This window comes from Sander vitreus, chromosome 17 (assembly GCF_031162955.1).
Source record: "Sander vitreus isolate 19-12246 chromosome 17, sanVit1, whole genome shotgun sequence".
In the NCBI taxonomy this organism is placed as follows: domain Eukaryota; kingdom Metazoa; phylum Chordata; class Actinopteri; order Perciformes; family Percidae; genus Sander; species Sander vitreus.
The window spans coordinates 407,933-426,587 of NC_135871.1; the positions used below are offsets into that span (position 1 = coordinate 407,933).

At 43.6% G+C, this 18,655-nt stretch overlaps 1 protein-coding gene across 1 annotated transcript in view; it reads left to right on the forward strand.

Annotated features, from left to right (window-relative positions):
* Nucleotides 1–18,435, forward strand: part of pdzd8 (PDZ domain containing 8) — a 57,710-nt gene extending 39,275 nt beyond the window's left edge. Inside the window, exons 4-5 of the mRNA XM_078272773.1 lie at nt 12,405–12,567; nt 12,668–18,435. Coding sequence (XP_078128899.1) covers nt 12,405–12,567; nt 12,668–15,033 — 2,529 coding nt within the window. The 3' untranslated portion in view covers nt 15,034–18,435. The remainder of the gene's footprint in view (nt 1–12,404; nt 12,568–12,667) is intronic.
* The last annotated feature ends 220 nt before the right edge of the window (nt 18,436–18,655 follow it).

Here is an 18,655-nt window from a genome sequence, read left to right on the forward strand (position 1 = left end):
CTCCGTATTGGCTGAAGCCACTACTTTTAAACAAGAAAAATCACTTGTGATTGGTTGGCAGATCACTATTGGTCACCCTGGGTCGTTATAAATGTAAACCCCAATAATAAAATGTTTTTATATATATATATATATGCTATTATGTTGTATATTCATGTCATTGTTATCCTATGGACTACACTATTATTACCATCAAGGACATGAATTAATTTATTGAGGAAAGGAAAATTTGCCAGGACTGTGCAGTTTACTCAAAGAAAGAGCTTTATTAGCACAAAGGCAAACGCACAACTATGTACAAAGCGTAGGAGATCTGCCCACACAAATGGGAAGCCCAATATCCTACAGCACCGTGAAGTGTCCATTTGCCGCCTCGGAGCTCGGCATTCTGTCTGAATTCGGTCCATTTTGCAGACGTCTGTGGTGCGTTGCCCTGTACTTCGGAATTGCCTCTAATCTCGACTGCAGCGTGGCACAGAGCTCGTTGAGCTCCTGGCTGCTAAAGGACAGAGGTCACACAATCCATCCAGACACTCTGCCAACGATGCCGTCTTCCTCATCAGACATCGGGTCTATAGTGGCGCACTTCCAAAGGTCCACCTCATCCTCACAAACTCTGTCTTACTTCCTGCAGCTGTAAAAGCAATCAATAAAGACAATCTGCGCGATGCACTGCGTATGGACACAACACATCTATTAATGCGCCTGAAAAATAGTCACATTGACCAAAAACGGATCTAATCTAATAAGTCTTACCCTCTTTCTTCTCGCTGGACTCCGAGCTGAAGTCTTCACAGCTTCCATCTGCGATGCCAGATCTGGTCGTTTCTACCTGAAGCTCCTGCGTACTGTCTCGTAATATGTCTTACAGATATCTATTTCCTTATACAGCAGAATGAAAGCATATTCATTAAATCTTACCCATGCTCCGGTTCGTGGCGCCTACAATTTGTCTTCCGAGTTGTGAAGACGGTGTACTGCTTCCTGTAGATTACAAGACCAAAAAAAATACACTTTTATAAAGCAACTTACACTGGTTCTGCTCACTTGTTCTTTTACAAGGCTACTAGGCTACTTTTAGCTTGGGTTACTTAAAGCTTTGGGTTTAGGCTACTTTTAGCTTAGCTAGCAGTCACTGAACATATTCTTACCGCAATCTTGGGATTGTGCACCCATCTTCTCTTCTTAGGCCACGTCCACACGTACCAAAACGATCTTTTTTTTACCCGTCTTCCCTGGATTCGTTTCAAGAATAGTTGCATCCATACGGATCCACTTGTAAATGCCTCAACACGCTACTTCATATTCCAGGCCTATAGGCGGCGCTGTTTCTGCTACAGAAATTCACCAAAACACGGAGAAGAAGAGCATTGTCACTTCCCATCATAACATGACTAGCTAGACTAACGTTCTCTTAATACATCCATGGACTATAATAACTTTCACCACTGCTCATTTTATAAAGGCCTCCGCAAGGAAACGTCTTTGTTTACATTGTGTAATGTGCTGTTGGATTGCTTTTTATTTTGCAATTCTGTCTGCCATCGGACATGATTGCAGCGCGCTAGCTGGCAGAGCTAACATTAGTGCGCTAACGTTAGCTCTGCTAGCTAACATCGGCAGTCAAACGAACATCAATGAACCAATGTCTTTTTGATAATCTACACGTTTTTCTTGCAGTAGCCTTTCTACAATAAGCCGTGCTAAAAGTTACTATAAGCTGTTCAAGGAGTTGATAAGCAGACCGATTAGCTTCCACTTTATAAACAGCAACCATAGCAGCTAACGTCAACGTTACGTCGCTGCTGTAGCGGTCAGCTACTTTAGCAATGTTTAAGGTTAGCTACATAACGTTAGCAATATATCTTGTGTAGAATCCGGGACCGGCAGAGCAGAGGGAAGTGTCAGGGAGCAGAGACGAACTATTTAGCTAGATGAAGTCAGCTGGTTTGACCATGGAGATGGGATATGCTCGCTTAGCTTCACCGCAGTGAGTGAAGTCGTGTGTGGCCGTGCACTAGAGGTCGAGGGGTGTGGCGATGACATCATCGATACGGACGTATTCGTATTAGCCATCCAAACGAAGCCAAAAGACAGCCGTTTTCGAATTCTTTCACCCTGGGACCAGGTTTCAAAAAAGTGCGTTTGCATCAAAAAGCGTCTCCGTGTGGATGGCCTCTTAGTCTCTTCCACACAGTTTTTCGACTCCAAAGCAGCCAAACTATCCTCTATGGACAGCAACCTGGAGTTTACTACGGTAAACTGCTCATTCACATCGGCAGCAAGCAGAGTACCCTGATTTGCATTTGTATAGCTCACAGCATTTTTCATTTACATGTTAAAGCCTCCCCTAGAATTAGGGGGAGGGGGGTCATGGGGGGACAACTGCCAAGCAAGGCCCACATCAATTTCCGACAATTCACGGCAGTTTTCGGTGTTGCCTGCAAATTTCCGTGTGCAGTCGTAAACCCGAACTTCCATGACAATCTACAGTGCCGCTTACTGACGAAAATCTCACTGCAGTGTCGCATCACATTTCCAGATTTGTCCAGTTTAAGCTCTTGATGAAGATTTCACTTTTGTATGAATTGGTCTTTTAATCTCTGCTCAACAGTAAGTTTCAACTTGCTGATGTCACATTTTGTGTTAGTTAGAATATTAGTCTATATCCACGATGTTCCACTTCCGGGATTTCTCCGGTGTCGCAGGAAATTCATGAATACATGTCTTTTCTCCGATGTCCATACCTTCCTCTGTCTTTGTGTTGGCGTTCTAACCTCTGGTGGATTTGTGAGGACTATGGTTAACTGCTCCTCAGATCTCTGCAGGGTAAATCCAGACAGCTAGCTAGACTATCTGTCCAATCTGAGTTTTCTGTTGCACGACTAAAACTACTTTTGAATGTACACATGTTCCACCAAAACAAGTTCCTTCCTGAGACTATTTAGCAGAGGCACCGTGGCTCTGTCCGGAGCTTAGCACCACCCAAGACAATTGTGATTGGTTTAAAGAAATGCCAACAAACCAGAGCATGTTTTTCTTCCATCCAGGAATGCTGTGAGGACTAGCCAGACCTTCCTCCGCGGGGCTGTGGAGGAAGGTCTGGTAATGCGAGACGAGTGAGAAATTAAACAAACTGCAGCCATCTAGAATTAAGTTAGTTAGTATTAGGCTGCAAAATCTGCAGTGGCACACTCCATAAATAAACATGTTAAGCAAATAGTAATAAGTATCTAACAGAGTTTAATTTCTTCAGAGTAATGTTAAGAACACAACAGATAACGGAGTGCTTTACTTTTTCTTAAATATTATATGATACGTTACATGTTTAGGTTCGTTACTCAAGTCGATTCTATTGATTTAACCCAACATTACAAATCACAAAATTGCCTCTAAGGGCTTTAAAATCTAGATGATTTATTTTGAAATGAATCGTTACATTGTAATGGGATGTTTTAGTTCAGACAGAAAGGTCATGTTGAGTTGACTATAAGGGGATTTTTCTGTCTGGACAGAAAAGGTTATGTTGCGGACATCGATGAAAAATTACTGCATGAGAGAAGTGACTCCCAGACGCGTGCGCCCAGATGTGTCCTGATTTCTTATTGTTTTTTTATCCTGCTATAGCAAGATATTTCCTGGTTTCATCATTTGTAAACAGGATGCTGCTCCTCTGCAAATATATATATATATATATATATATATATACTCTTGTCTTTTTGTGCTACTTTGAGATCTCTTCCACTGTACTCTGATACGTGTGCTGTGTAACTCGATCTCCTTGCTTGCAAGCAATAATAAATTTGAACAAACTATCACGGAACAACTTGTCTCCGTTTGAAACTTCTTTATTGCCCAGTCTGTTGACAGAAATCCTCCACCACAACATTTACATATATGAAGAAGTATTTTTTAGGCTGTAAGAGGTCATGTTCTTTTTCCAGTTCATGTACGATTCCTCGGCCACATTTCTACCATTATACATAGTGTTTTACAATCTGTTAAATGCCTTTCAGTTAATTTTCTTAAACAGGCTTTTTGTCTCATGCGATCTGGTAAATGAACTGCTATTTTAACTGATAGCAGTGATAGCCAAAACATTCATATAAAACCCAGGTTGTTGTTTAAAGAAAAGTAGTCCTATCACTTGAGGTTTGTGTGCACTGACATATAATTAGGTACACATGAGTGTCTGTGACTGTGCATATATTGCTGGTGTGTAAAAGGGAGATTGCCACTATTTGCACTTCAGAAGAATAGACTCGTATGCTCACCTTTTGTAAATCTATTGTAGGCACAATGGCCACATTGCAGCCATTGGTGCAGCTGTATACACACAGCTCCAGTGCTGCTCCAGTTAGGGATATTCAGCGTCTACATTCACCTTTCAGCAGTTCTTACTAGGGCTCTGTATTGGCAAGAATCTGGCGATACGATACGTATCATGATACATGGGTCACGATTCAATGTATTTTGATACTGTGCGTAAGGCGATTTTTTTTTTTTTTTTTTTTTTTAAAGTAGAATTTTAGAAAAACTAATATTTAAAAAAAGACATGATGTGCATAAAAGTCAAAGAAGTTTACTTCAGGTAAACCATTTAGTACACAGAAAATCAAACTGCCAGTTTGGGATTGTGGTTCACAGGTTCTTAGTGAGCTAATGTTTATATGCTAAAGTAGGAAAAGTTCAGCTATAGCTACGTTGTTAGCTTCTAGCAAAAAGTCAGGCACTGCTAGGCGCTGTTAGGCAAGGACACTAGTGGTGCATCTCAGCATAGCCATCTAGCAGTAGGGGGTTTAAACACAATATAAACGTGAACCATTGTCTTACATGACTATTTTTGCACGTAAAAAAAATAAAATAAAAAATAAATCTGTATTGTGTTTTTCCATCTTCATCCGCTTATCCGGGTCGGGTCGCGGGGTAGCAGCTCCAGCAGGGGACCCCAAACTTCCCTTTCCCGGGCCACATTAACCAGCTCCGACTGGGGGGATCCCGAGGCGTTCCCAGGCCAGGTTAGAGATATAATCCCTCCACCTAGTCCTGGGTCTCCCCCGAGGCCTCCTCCCAGCTGGACGTGCCTGAACACCTCCCTAGGGAGGCGCCCAGGGGGCATCCTTACCAGATGCCCGAACCACCTCAACTGGCTCCCTTTCGACGCAAAGGAGCAGCGGCTCTACTCCGAGCTCCTCACGGATAACTGAGCTTCTCACCCTATCTCTAAGGGAGACGCCAGCTACCCTCCTGAGGAACCCCATTTCGGCCGCTTGTACCCTGGATCTTGTTCTTTCGGTCATGACCCAGCCTTCATGACCATAGGTGAGGGTAGGAACAAAAACTGACCGGTAGATCGAGAGCTTTGCCTTCTGGCTCAGCTCTCTTTTCGTCACAACGGTGCGATAAATTTGTATTGTGTTTTTGAAAATAAATAATATAATAAATAAAATAAAATATCACGATACTCAAGTGTATAGATTTTTTTCTTACACCCCTAGTTCTTACTCAAAGGGCAAAATATAGCTGCCCTGAATGTCTGTCTGTTCATCTTAAAGGGATACTTCACTGATTAGCATTGAGCTTTGTATCAGTAGAAACCCGGTAGTATTTTTGAATGACCGTGCTTTCCCTCCTCATGTCCCCCTGAGAGGAGAGATCTCTGTATTGAGGGTCTGAAAAGCCTCTGATGACGTCAAAATCTTCATTTAGCGTCATCGGAGGCTTTTTTTGCCCAGAGACTATGGACTACAGCCAGCTAGTTCGGGTATGTTTTTAGCCGGCCCATAGTGGGACTGTCGTCTTTACCCAAAGGGAGCTGAAGCGAGTCGAGTGTCAGTCATCCTGGCGCTAGCTACAGCTCTCTCTTGACAGCAGCAAACTTTACAACAATTATGTGCATTCAAACTACTCTCACATGTGTACCACTGGGATACATTGGTACAGATCGGAGAATATGCAGGACACTTTATTACAGACGGAATACTTGACACACTACGAGAGCTTCGCCTGCTACGGAGACCAGCACCTCAGCCTCACGGGGGTCGCTCTATGCTGCTAGCCGGTTAAGGGGACATCGAAAGTGGTGAAAGCGCTGAACGAGGGCAGGAGTTCGAGCTAGGTGGAAAGCTAACGCTAGCCGGCCACCTGTGCCATCCATCCTGCTTGCAAGTATCCGCTCATTGGACAACAAACTGGACTACATCCAACTTCAACTAAACTCCCAACGCGAGTTCAGAGACTGCTGTGTTTTAGTTGTTGTGGAAACATGGCTGAACAACAGTGTACCAGACTATCCAGCTACCAGGCCTGCTAGCCTTCCAAGCAGATAGAGATGCTGCTGTGTCTGGTAAGACTAGCTAGTGGAGGTGGGCTGTGTTAACACGGACTGCCTGGTGCAGAAATGCTTGTATCCAACTATCTGCTAACTGCTGGTGGAGTTTGTGACTGTTAAATGCCGACCATTCTACATTCCACGCAAATTTACGGCTGTGTTTATACTCGGTGTTTACAGCCCACCAAGCGCTAATGCTAGTAGCTATGTCTTAGCTGAACTTTACGGAGCATATCAGTGTGTGCACTAAATGTAGCCTGTTTTGTATGTCATTTTTTATATAATGTCGTTTTTATATATTTTAAATGTGTAACACCACTTGAGCCACGGTGAAACGTTTCGTGTATATGGTTGAAATGACAATAATCACATTTGAGTTGAGTTGACTGGCTCACTGTCTGTCTGTAAACGGTAGGCATGGCTTGGGAATAGACTTGTAGGGAAGCAAAGCAAGTGCATTCTGGGAGTTATCTTTAAATATGTCTTACAGATTGTCTGCTGTTAACAGCAAATGTTTGGCAATTTAACGTGAGAATCAGTTGATTATCAAAATGTATTATTGCTTTATTGACCAATTGTTTTGAATCTTTTACTCTAATTGCCAAGAACAAGGGCGACATGCACCAGAAGGGCTTGCTCCTAGGTTCTACATTTTATGAAAAAGTATAAGAATGTTTTAAGACTATAAAAGTGACGCGTGTAAAAATTAGGGCTGTCAGCGTTAACGCGTTAATCACGATGCGATTAAGGGCTGACGCGACGCGATTCATTTTTTTAATCACATGCTGGCATTTATATATTTATTTTACACTTCACTCGGCCTTTGCGTCATGCCTAACAGGCTACTATTTTGACCCTTTGCAGCACCGTTACTTATCATCAAGCTGCCACTTCCTCCTAACACATCCTGCTGCTGCAGGCTGCAGGCATGATGGAGAAACACAGCAGCAATAACTCTGAATGGAGCTTTTATTTTCCAAAACTCCCCTACGGCTCGTAGACAAGTCTAAACCATATGCACGTTGTGTAAAGCTGAATTAAAATATCACCGAAGCATCGTCGAGCTGGAGCTACCAGCTACGAGCTAAGCACAGTAGTAAAGAATGAATTCAAGAAAGAATTGCTTTTGATTGTTAATATGTACTTAAAAACTGTTCTGAAACGCTAAATAATAGAATTTTAATCATGTGATTAAAATATGTGATTAATCGCGATTAACTATAGACATTCAGCGATTAATCGCGATTAAAATTTTTAAATCGTTTGACAGCCTTAGTAAAAATCTATTATCTATTTTGTTTTCGTGTTTTATATAATAAAAAGCAGGTTAATATCTCCAGTAGGGGTGGTACGGTTCACAAAACCCACGGTTCGGTTCGTATCACGGTTTTAGGGTCACGGTTTTCGGTTCTGTACGGTTCTTGTTATTTTTTTAATCTTTAAAACTCCAGAAATATACTTCAGCATATGATAAATAGCTAAAATTAGTATATTGAATGCATGTTGCACAATACATGCACACAGTGGCAGCTCTATCTATTGTTTGATTTCTGCTGTCATCACACACCAGACTATACACAACGCTGGGGCATCCTCCAGCTCCAGGCAGTCTTCCTCATCTCTCCCACCTGACATCTCTACAGTCTTCCTCATCTCTACAGTCTTCCTCATCTCTACAGTCTTCCTCATCTCTACAGTCTTCCTCATCTCTCCCACCTGACATCTCTACAGCCTTCCTCATCTCCACAGCCTTCCTCATCTCTACAGTCTTCCTCATCTCTACAGTCTTCCTCATCTCTACAGTCTTCCTCATCTCTCCCACCTGACATCTCTACAGTCTTCCTCATCTCTACAGTCTTCCTCATCTCTACAGTCTTCCTCATCTCTACAGTCTTCCTCATCTCTCCCACCTGACATCTCTACAGCCTTCCTCATCTCTCCCACCTGACATCTCTACAGTCTTCCTCATCTCTCCCACCTGACGTCTCTAGTCTTCCTCATCTCTCCCACCTGACATCTCTAGTCTTCCTCATCTCTCCCACCTGACATCTCTACAGTCTTCTTCATCTCTCCCACCTGACATCTCTACAGTCTTTTTCTCATCTCTCCCACCTGACATCTCTACAGTCTTCCTCATCTCTACAGTCTTCCTCATCTCTCCCACCTGACATCTCTACAGCCTTCATCTCTCCCACCTGACGTCTCCACAGTCTTCATCTCTCCCACCTGACGTCTCTACAGTCTTCCTCATCTCTCCCACCTGACGTCTCCACAGCCTTCCTCATCTCTCCCACCTGACATCTCTACAGTCTTCATCTCTCCCACCTGACATCTCCACAGCCTTCATCTCTCCCACCTGACATCTCTACAGTCTTCATCTCTCCCACCTGACATCTCTACAGTCTTCATCTCTCCCACCTGACGTCTCTACAGTCTTCCTCATCTCTCCCACCTGACATCTCTACAGCCTTCATCTCTCCCACCTGACATCTCTACAGCCTTCATCTCTCCCACCTGACATCTCTACAGCCTTCATCATCTCTCCCACCTGACGTCTCTACAGTCTTCCTCTTCTCTCCCACCTGACATCTCTACAGTCTTCCTCATCTCTCCCACCTGACATCTCTACAGTCTTCCTCATCTCTCCCACCTGACATCTCTACAGTCTTTTCTCATCTCTCCCACCTGACATCTCTACAGTCTTCCTCATCTCTCCCACCTGACATCTCTACAGTCTTCCTCATCTCTCCCACCTGACATCTCTACAGTCTTTTTCTCATCTCTCCCACCTGACGTCTCTACAGCCTTCCTCATCTCTCCCACCTGACATCTCTACAGTCTTCCTCATCTCTCCCACCTGACATCTCTACAGTCTTCCTCATCTCTCCCACCTGACATCTCTACAGTCTTCTTCATCTCTCCCACCTGGCGTCTCTACAGCCTTCCTCATCTCTCCCACCTGACATCTCTACAGTCTTCCTCATCTCTCCCACCTGACGTCTCTAGTCTTCCTCATCTCTCCCACCTGACGTCTCTACAGTCTTCCTCATCTCTCCCACCTGACGTCTCTACAGTCTTCCTCATCTCTCCCACCTGACATCTCTACAGTCTTCCTCATCTCTCCCACCTGACATCTCTACAGTCTTCCTCATCTCTCCCACCTGACGTCTCTACAGTCTTCCTCATCTCTCCCACCTGACGTCTCTACACCCTTCCTCATCTCTCCCCACCTGACGTCTCTACAGTCTTCCTCATCTCTCCCACCTGACATCTCTACAGCCTTCCTCATCTCTCCCACCTGACGTCTCTACAGTCTTCCTCATCTCTCCCACCTGACATCTCTACAGTCTTCCTCATCTCTCCCACCTGACATCTCTACAGTCTTTTTCATCTCTCCCACCTGACGTCTCTACAGTCTTCCTCATCTCTCCCACCTGACATCTCTACAGTCTTCCTCATCTCTACAGCCTTCCTCATCTCTCCCACCTGACATCTCTACAGTCTTCCTCATCTCTCCCACCTGACATCTCTACAGTCTTCCTCATCTCTCCCACCTGACATCTCTACACGTGACGTGACCTGCAGCACTCCACACTCCACCTGAGGAGCGGTCGGCTCGGCGCCTCTCAAAATCTGACGAAAATCTTTTAAACTGACCTTTGTCGATCAAAAAAACAGACAGATTCAGCAACTGTATGGCCTATTTCTCACTTAAAATGTTTTCAGAAACACTTTTCGGTGAACTATTTTCATAAAATACGAGATCGTATTCAGAACGAGACGCCATTAGAGTCTGTTTTGAAAGTCGGAGCAGCAAGAACCACGTGACGCCTTCGTCCAATCAGCTGCCACGTGTTGCGTTCGTCACGCTCACCCCCCTCGTCGTTTCCAGTAAGTGTTTTAACATAAGTGTATAAAGTGGGCACTACGGCAGGAAGAGGTTAGTGACCATTAACAGTGGACTGACGAACCGTGAGACGCACACACGCTCCGAACAGAGACAAGCGAATCGAGCAGTCGGATGTTTTTTCATGAACCGTACCCCCCCCCCCAGTGTGATTTCTGAATGTCTTTGAAGGCAACTTATTTAGTTGTGTGTGTGTGAGGTTTACACATTTTACTAATTGTGAAGATTATCTGAGTGAAATATTCACACTTAATTTGTACTGTATTTAGCTTCAGAATTGCTGTGTAGCGATGCTTTTTGTGAATTACAAAATTTTGTTCAATTTAACGTTTGAAGTTGTCATTTCGACCATAAAAAAGTACGTCTGAGATTTAATATTGTGTCTTCTGAATGAGGGCTCACAAAAAAACAAACAAACATGATGTACATAAATCTTACCAATATATAGAGATACTAATAAGTCCATGCAGTGCAGTCAAACTTGAGATTATGTAGTGGGGAGAAAGCTTGGGAGTCTAGTACACTCAGCAGCTGCTTTATTGGGAACACCAGCACAGAACGCAAATATCTAATCAGCCAATCTTGTGGCAGAAACTCAATGCACAAAAGCATTCACACAGGGTCAAAAGGATCATAGGGGGTATATTTGTCATTATTTCATGATTTCTCTAATTTCCAGCGTGCTTTAATCTGTACATTAACACTGCAGCATTGTTTGGTTAAGCATTATTTTTGTTTTCTGCACTGTACTCTTAATATATATAGGTGTAGAGGATTAGTTTTAGCCAAGTGTCTCGGTTTTCTAGTAACTAAGATACCATGAGAATAGATCAGGACCACCCCTTAGCCTTTAGTGAACCTGCCCCCCCCCCCCCCCCACCCCTGTGCCAGCTTGTATAGATTATCTGCTTATTCTTGGCCGGCCCTAACTCAATTACTGCCTTCCACCAGAACTGTAACAAATGGCAGCAGGGGAAATTACAGTAATTTGTCTCTGTCTACCCATGTCATGTCAGCCCTCCTCTCTTTCTTTTAAACCATTACACCTGTACCATCTTCATCCTTTTTCATCTCCTCATCCTCCTCCTCCACCTCATTTAGGCTAGCTTTTTCTCTGTACCAGGAAAGATCTACCATCTACCAACAGAGTTAATTGCACCTCTCTCTCTTGTCACAGAATTGCCACTTTCAGTTTGAGTTTCTCATCAAAGTGCTGAAGGCAAATGTCAGTGTTGTACTTGAAGCATTTGTCAATTTACGGTCTATTCTCATTTTTCTTATTCTTTCATTTGTATCTGGACTGTAAAGATTTTCAGTACCTGTTAGTTGTTGGTTGTATACCTTCAACGTGAAGAAATATACAATTTACAATACGTGTCCATTACATTTCAAAGACATACTGTAGAAGTTAAATCAAATACTGGTTAAGCTATTACTTTATACTTAAATTCGAACCTTTAAACTGATCTATTTAGTACATTGTTGTTTTTGTTCTCATTGAAACCTATGTCTGTATAAAGAAGTGTTGTATGTGCCTGCCTTTCTGAATAATTTTCCTTGTTAATCACTTTTTAAATGTGAACTTTTTTTTGTGTTTTCATTTTATTGAGCCAAAGTGTTAGATTAATGGAGAACAACTATTTATCATCCATTCTGGTTGATGTAATGCTTACCCAGATGTGTTAACCTAGGTGTAACCACTCAAACAAGTAAATGAGCTGCAATTATTTAAAATACCATAATCACTAATTATCACAAATTAAAAGATTTAGCACAACCCTTTTCTAGTTCACCATGCTTTAGTCACGTTTTTGACGATCTTATAGATTACCATAGATAATAATTTTATAAACCATTACCAAAAATACAGTATGCTTAAATCTCTTGAATCTTTTAATATCTAAAATACCCATAGGATTATCCATAAATATAAGAAATGGAAGTAAGAAACACTAGGAAAAAGGTACAGAATTTGCTGCTTTGTAGTAAAAAAGGGAGATTTACTGAAAACTGTTCTCTGAAGATCATTTAACCTTTAGATCATATGTTATTCATGTTCTTGCACACTACAATCCTACCACTGCATGAAGTAGATAAGTTATAAACGCATGTCTAAATCAATGCTGGTCTTCATCGTAAGTTTTTTCTTGTTAATGTATTCATCAGACGGAGGTTATCAAGGGGCCTTGTGGGAGTGTGGGGATGACGTTCAGGCACGTCCCTGCCAGCGAGGGGGATGCAGTGCACGTCAGCATTGAGACAGTCACACCCAACTCCCCTGCTGCCTTGGCAGACCTGCAGAGGGGTGATCGTCTCATCGCCATCGGAGGTTTGAGATGTGTTAATTATTGATCAGCAGAAAATGTTGAAACTGTCAGTTATTTGCACTACTGATTGAAAACTTTTTTTCTGTTCTTTACTTTTGAAAGGTGTCAAAGTGACATCCTCAGTTCAAGTGCCCAAACTGTTGAAGCAGGCTGGAGACAGAGTGGTGGTACTCTATGAGAGACCGGTTCGTCACCAGACTCCCTCTTTTGGAAGCCTTGGAACTCTTCAGGAAGGTTTTGGGCAGCTAGAGGAAACTGGTTTTATTTCTCAGCCAGGGGGTTATGAGGAAGACCCAGCCCCCATCACCACCCTTTCTGATATACACGACAGCAAAGACATGGACTCTGAGTTTGAAGAGTTGATTGTGGACTCAAAACATGGCCAGACTAGTGGCCCTAACAGCAGCACCACAAATACCAGTGATACTAAGGAGGATTCCTTACTTACAGTAAACCAAAGCCCCAAAAGGACTGTGGCCAACTTGGCCTCTAAGCCCCTTGGTACCATATCCCCCATCCTTAACCGCAAGTTAAACCTGGTGGGTCTCCAGTCACCACTAAAGCCACATCCCAAAGAATCACCAAAGCCCTCACCACATAAGACAAGTAGTGATCCAATGGATATTCTGCAACGCCCCACCGTCCCTCCCCCACCTCCACCTTCTCGCCCCCCAGTGCCACCAAGACCTCAGATAAGGTTGACATCAGCCTCGTCAGAAACCAGTCTTTTGGAAGGCATTGATTCTGTTACAACTACCAATGCCACTGTGGTTCTTCCTACCATGACTACCACCATCAGCGCTTCTGAAAAATCTCCAGAAAAAGCTCCTCTCCCTGGAGCCAACGAGGACAAGGCCGGCACTGAGAAGATAGGTGTCAAACAGGCTGAGGCGAAGCAGTCTACCAGGCCAGCAGAGTCCAGTGATGACCTGCCAGTCCCTTCCACTGTGACCAGCAGCAGCAAAGCCGATCAAGCAAAGGAAAAGGCTCCAGAGAGCTCCTGCAGCACACGGGACAGTCTAGAGGACCACTCTCTCTGGGAATCCCCAGAAACCATGTTTCGTAACCAGACAGCACGTTGGCCCAAGGCCTCTGTTGTGTTTGAGGTGGAGAGCAACCATAAGTACCTTAATGTGGCCCTGTGGTGCAAAGATCCATTTAAGTTGGGCAGTTTGTTGTGCCTGGGCCATGTCAGCCTCCAGCTGGAGCATGTAGCCCTGGAATGCATGGCCACATCTTCAGCAGAGTACCAGAGCACCTTTAGGTTAGGGCCTCCAGAGCCCAGGGCTAATGTCAACCGCACTGCTCTACGCAGCCTCGGCACCCACAAGGGCTTTAATGAGAAGCTGTGTTATGGAGATGTTACTCTAAACTTCTGTTACTTAGCTGAGGGTGAGTTAGAGTATCCAGGAGGGCTGGCAGAAAAAGAGCGAGAGGGGAGTCTCCATGATGAGGATCTAAAGGAGAGGGAGAGGGAGCATATCCCCACTGCACAGCGTGATGACTTGGCCTACGGTGCTATGCAGTTGGTGGAGGTCCGTCACAACTTCCAGGACACCCAGTTCCAAAACCCCACGTGGTGTGAATACTGCAAGAAGAAGGTTTGGACCAAGGCAGCCTCTCAGTGTATGATCTGCGCCTACGTTTGCCACAAAAAGTGCCAGGACAAGTGCCTCGCTGAAAATCCCTTCTGTGTGGCAGCGACTGAACGTCGCGGAGCTGACCCTGAGGCCAAATCGACCATTAACCGGGCCACCACTGGCCTAACACGCCATATCATCAACACCAGCTCCCGCCTGCTTAACCTCCGCCAGGTGCCCAAAACTCGGTTGGTTGAGCAGGTGGCTGACGTGGTGCCTGGAGTGGTGGAGCCCTCACCCAAGCATACCCCCAACACTTCAGACAATGAGAGCAGTGATACTGAGACCTACACCAGTGGCGCTAGCCCCTCAAAGCAGCCCATCGGCAGTGGTGGTAGCAGTAAACTTGTACGTAAGGAAGGTGGTTTGGATGACAGTGTGTTCATTGCTGTGAAGGAGATAGGCCGCGACCTGTACCGGGGGCTGCCCACAGATGAGCGCTCCCAGAAGCTTGAGTTGATGCTGGACAAGCTGCAGCAGGAAATTGACCAGGAGTTGGAGCATAATAACGCTCTTCTGCTGGAGGAGAGGGAGGCCACAGATGTCCGGCGCAAGGCCCTAATTAGTACTGCCCTGGCCAAGTCTGGGGAGAGACTCCAGGCCCTCACCCTGCTAATGATCCACTACCGTGCAGGCATTGAGGACCTGGAGTCAGTGGAGAGCACCTCTCCTTCAGAGCAGCAAGGCTTTAAAGGCAAAGGAGAAGGCCTGGAGGAAGAGGCCCTGATGGGGACAGAGGTCTATGACAGTGACATATGTAGCCCTGTGGAGGTGCAACTGCTGGATGACATTACGGAGGAGCAGATCTGTGTGGAGGCGCTCCACTAAATAAGACTAGAAAGGAGAAAGAAGAGGAACATGTGCTTTGGGCTCATGACTCCCACAAAATTATGTCCAGTTTGTTTTTGAGAATGGGGGAATTTCAGCAGTCCATTTAAAATATTGGGTATGCTGGGGTCCAGTGTTTGATTCACACGTTTTTTTTAATTTTTACGTGAAAAAGAAAGGATGGGTGAAGGAATTTCCTCCCTAAGGATTCATGTTTATTGATGTTTTAATTTGCACAATGTGATGCTGTTTCAATGCTCTTGGTTTTTAAAGGGAAGCTTGAGAGCCTCAATATTATCTGCCCTCAGTAGTGCTGCATGTGTATCCTCCAGTTATGTTTTTCTGTGGCTTCAAAATGTCATTGTAAGCATTTCATTCAGTTTGCTTTCTTGTCTGTAACTGCTTTCACATAAGGACTTAAGAAAATGTGCACATTTCTGTGGTCTACTCGTCTAATTCATCTTAACTTTGGGGAAGGAAAATAATTATTCAGTATTTGTTTGCTGTGAGTAACGAGCCCATATGAGGGTGAAATATTTGAGTCAATAACGGTGTGAATACTACCAGGGCAAAGCAAGCGGTCATACGTATCTTTTGTTTTGAGCACTTTTTTAACTGTAATATAATTGGATTTTAGAAATGACTCCCTGCTCACAGCACTCTTTTGGGATTTCAGCAGTTGCACACTTATTAGTGGAATCTTAGATATAGTTTGCCCCTTTCTTTTGGTTTATTAGTTTGTATTGGTTAGGTCAAACATGTCATATAACCCAAAGTTTTCTATTCCCTGAGAGCATGTTACGAGGTAATTGTGCTGGGTAAAAATTAACTGTGTGTGTGTTGGGTAAAAATGAATACTGTGTGTGTGTGTGTGTGTGTGTGTGTGTGAGATTTCCATGCTTCAAGAAGTTATGATGTGATTTAGTGCAGGCCATTTGCCATTATGAGTTGTTTCCATGCCCAAATGAATGTACGTCCAGCCCCTTCTGTGTTGTGTGTGTATATACAGCTGTTTGGCACTGCCTTCCCCCATTTCCTCGCTAAACATCAACCATTAATGTAGCCTGTTACATTGATTCTATCATAACCAGCTACAGATCCAAAATGCTTTGCTCTTCATCTATCTGTTAGACTCTCAGAGAGCTACTGGAGAAAATTGTTTGTGAGGAGGAAATATCTTTCTATCTTTAATTCTCAAGAGATTATCTCTCTTACATATCTTACGAAAAATCTACCCGAAAACACTGAACATTTTCTAAATCTATATTGGTAGTGATGTCCTTTTCTTTGTTGATTCTGATTGTTATTTAGCCAATTGGTGCCACATCACATATTTCCAGCACAAATACAAATGAGTTTGTTCGTGTGTACTCAGTGAGATTGATGGCTTTCTAAAACTATCAAGAGCAGTCAGCAGCTTTTGGTGTCAGTGCGTCAGAATTGTGACGTTCAGCATGCAGGCAGACCAACGTTCAAGTGAAAGTAAGTACTTTAAAAAAAGTAGATTATGAAACATGACCCAGGAGGTCCAGTTGAAGTAATAGGTCATTGAGTTGGAAGGCTTATCAGACCCTAGAATGCAACACAGTAGGGAATACTACAAGGAAGGATTTCAAAAACCAGGACAGTTATCTCAATAGCAATCATTTTATCTTTGGTCCTGACGATCGCAAAGGTCAGAAGTAGAAATATGCTCTTCATGTTACAGAGTAATCCATCAGGACTTTGAGCTTGCAAATATTTTACTGCCAGATGACGCTGCATTGAGGCAAAAGTTGAGCTAGTTTAATTTTTCTGCTGAACGACCCTGCGTCAGCACCCCCGCTACGCTTCAAGAGTAGCTTCATTAAAAAATGATGTGGGAGTTGCATTTTCACGCTGTGCTGATGGCCGTCTGAATGCAGCCTAACACTTTTTATGTAACTTCTCATAGGGTTGTTGAACAGCATTTCAGGAAAAGTAGGGTCCAGGCCTCAGTATGTTACAAACAAAGTCCTAACAGCATCAGATGGCTCCTGTTCCACAGCGCCATATGAGTCTGAGACAATCCGACAGCCCCACTTTACACAGTTACGCAATGTTTTTGCTTTTTACTCATTTTAGCAAGCTAGTACTTGGAGATTAGTGTTGGGCGTCGTTTTGAATTTTAAAATCCGATTTATGCTTCTGATTCCGATTCTTATCCATTCTCCAATTTGATTCTCTGACGGCTGGAGTTGAAACGGGTCACATGCTTACTTAACAGATCATTTTGTGTTTTATTTCAATTCAAGGGTGATTTATAGTTTTACCGGGCTTTTCAATGTAAAATGAAGCAACACTTACTGTGCTCCACGGCTGCAACACAACAGGCGCCTGGAAGTACAGTGGTGGTCGCTACGGAAACAAAACTTGCGCGTGTTAAAGTTGGAACTGATCATCGGATTCAAAACCAACTTTTCCAAATGATTTCATTGTAATTTTTGAAACGATTTCAAGTTGGAACCTGTTCTCCACTCCTATTGGAGATCCCGGGGGTATGTGGATGGCGATGAACTGATGAGTGTGCACACAGATGACCTACTTCACTTCCAAATCTCTTGTTGGGAGTGATGTAAAGACGCCTTCAAAATATAATATCCTATAATGTAGTCTAAATAATATTTATTTTTGCAGGATCATGTTTTTCCTCACGCCCACAGATAGTGTCCCATGGCCTGGTACCAGTACCGGGGGTTAGGAACCACAGCATTAATGCTAGGATTACAGTTTTCTTGAGACCTCTTTAGACATTCCTGCATGAAGTACAAGCTGATGGAAGATTCAACGCGTACAAAAATAAAAAGACATCACCCAAAATGCATTGAACACCAGTTGAGTGCGACTCCTTAAATGTAACACAACTCCACAAGGACTAGCCCAAGCTAATGGTCTGAGGAAGCAAAGGCCCATTTCCTGTTCATCTCTGTGTAAGAGATATATTGCTCCTGTAGATAATGGCTTGCTGGCTGCTATACTTGTCAATCTCTCTGTCTCTGTATATCCAGATTTTTTGTGCAATATTTTTGTAGGAAATGAAGCTGATAATCAGGAATGAATCCCCATGTCTGTGATTTCTTTTTTCTTGAAAAACATGTAGTCTGTGTTCCCATCTGCCTGGTAGTGTAACCTGAGGGTTCTTGGTGACCAATGAGAACCTGCGAGGAGTTGGCCTGAGAAGTGCTGCTGCTGCTGCTGCTGCTGCTGTTAACAACTCCTAATCTCAGCCCTAGACTTACAATATGTCTGCCCACCGTGGCTTTCAGCAGGCCAGGATGCTGTTTGTTTGTCTTTGTGTATGTGAGGGGTGTTGTACACAGTTTTCAAAAGGCTCATGTGATGAAGCTTTGTTGTACATAACCTAAATAAACAAGCTCAAATAAATTCCTGTCACTCTGCTTTGTGGTTTATTCAGCTCACACAGAAGAACTTTAAAGGCACAGTCTGTGATCCAAATGGAAACGAGAATCACCCCAGCAGCAAAAATCCCAACACAAGACTTGAACCTTCTATTACTTCTATTTCTCTTTCAACACAGGCACTAACAATAGACAACCACTAACTTAAAGGTTACAGGGGACAAAAACTAGAGATGGTCTGATAC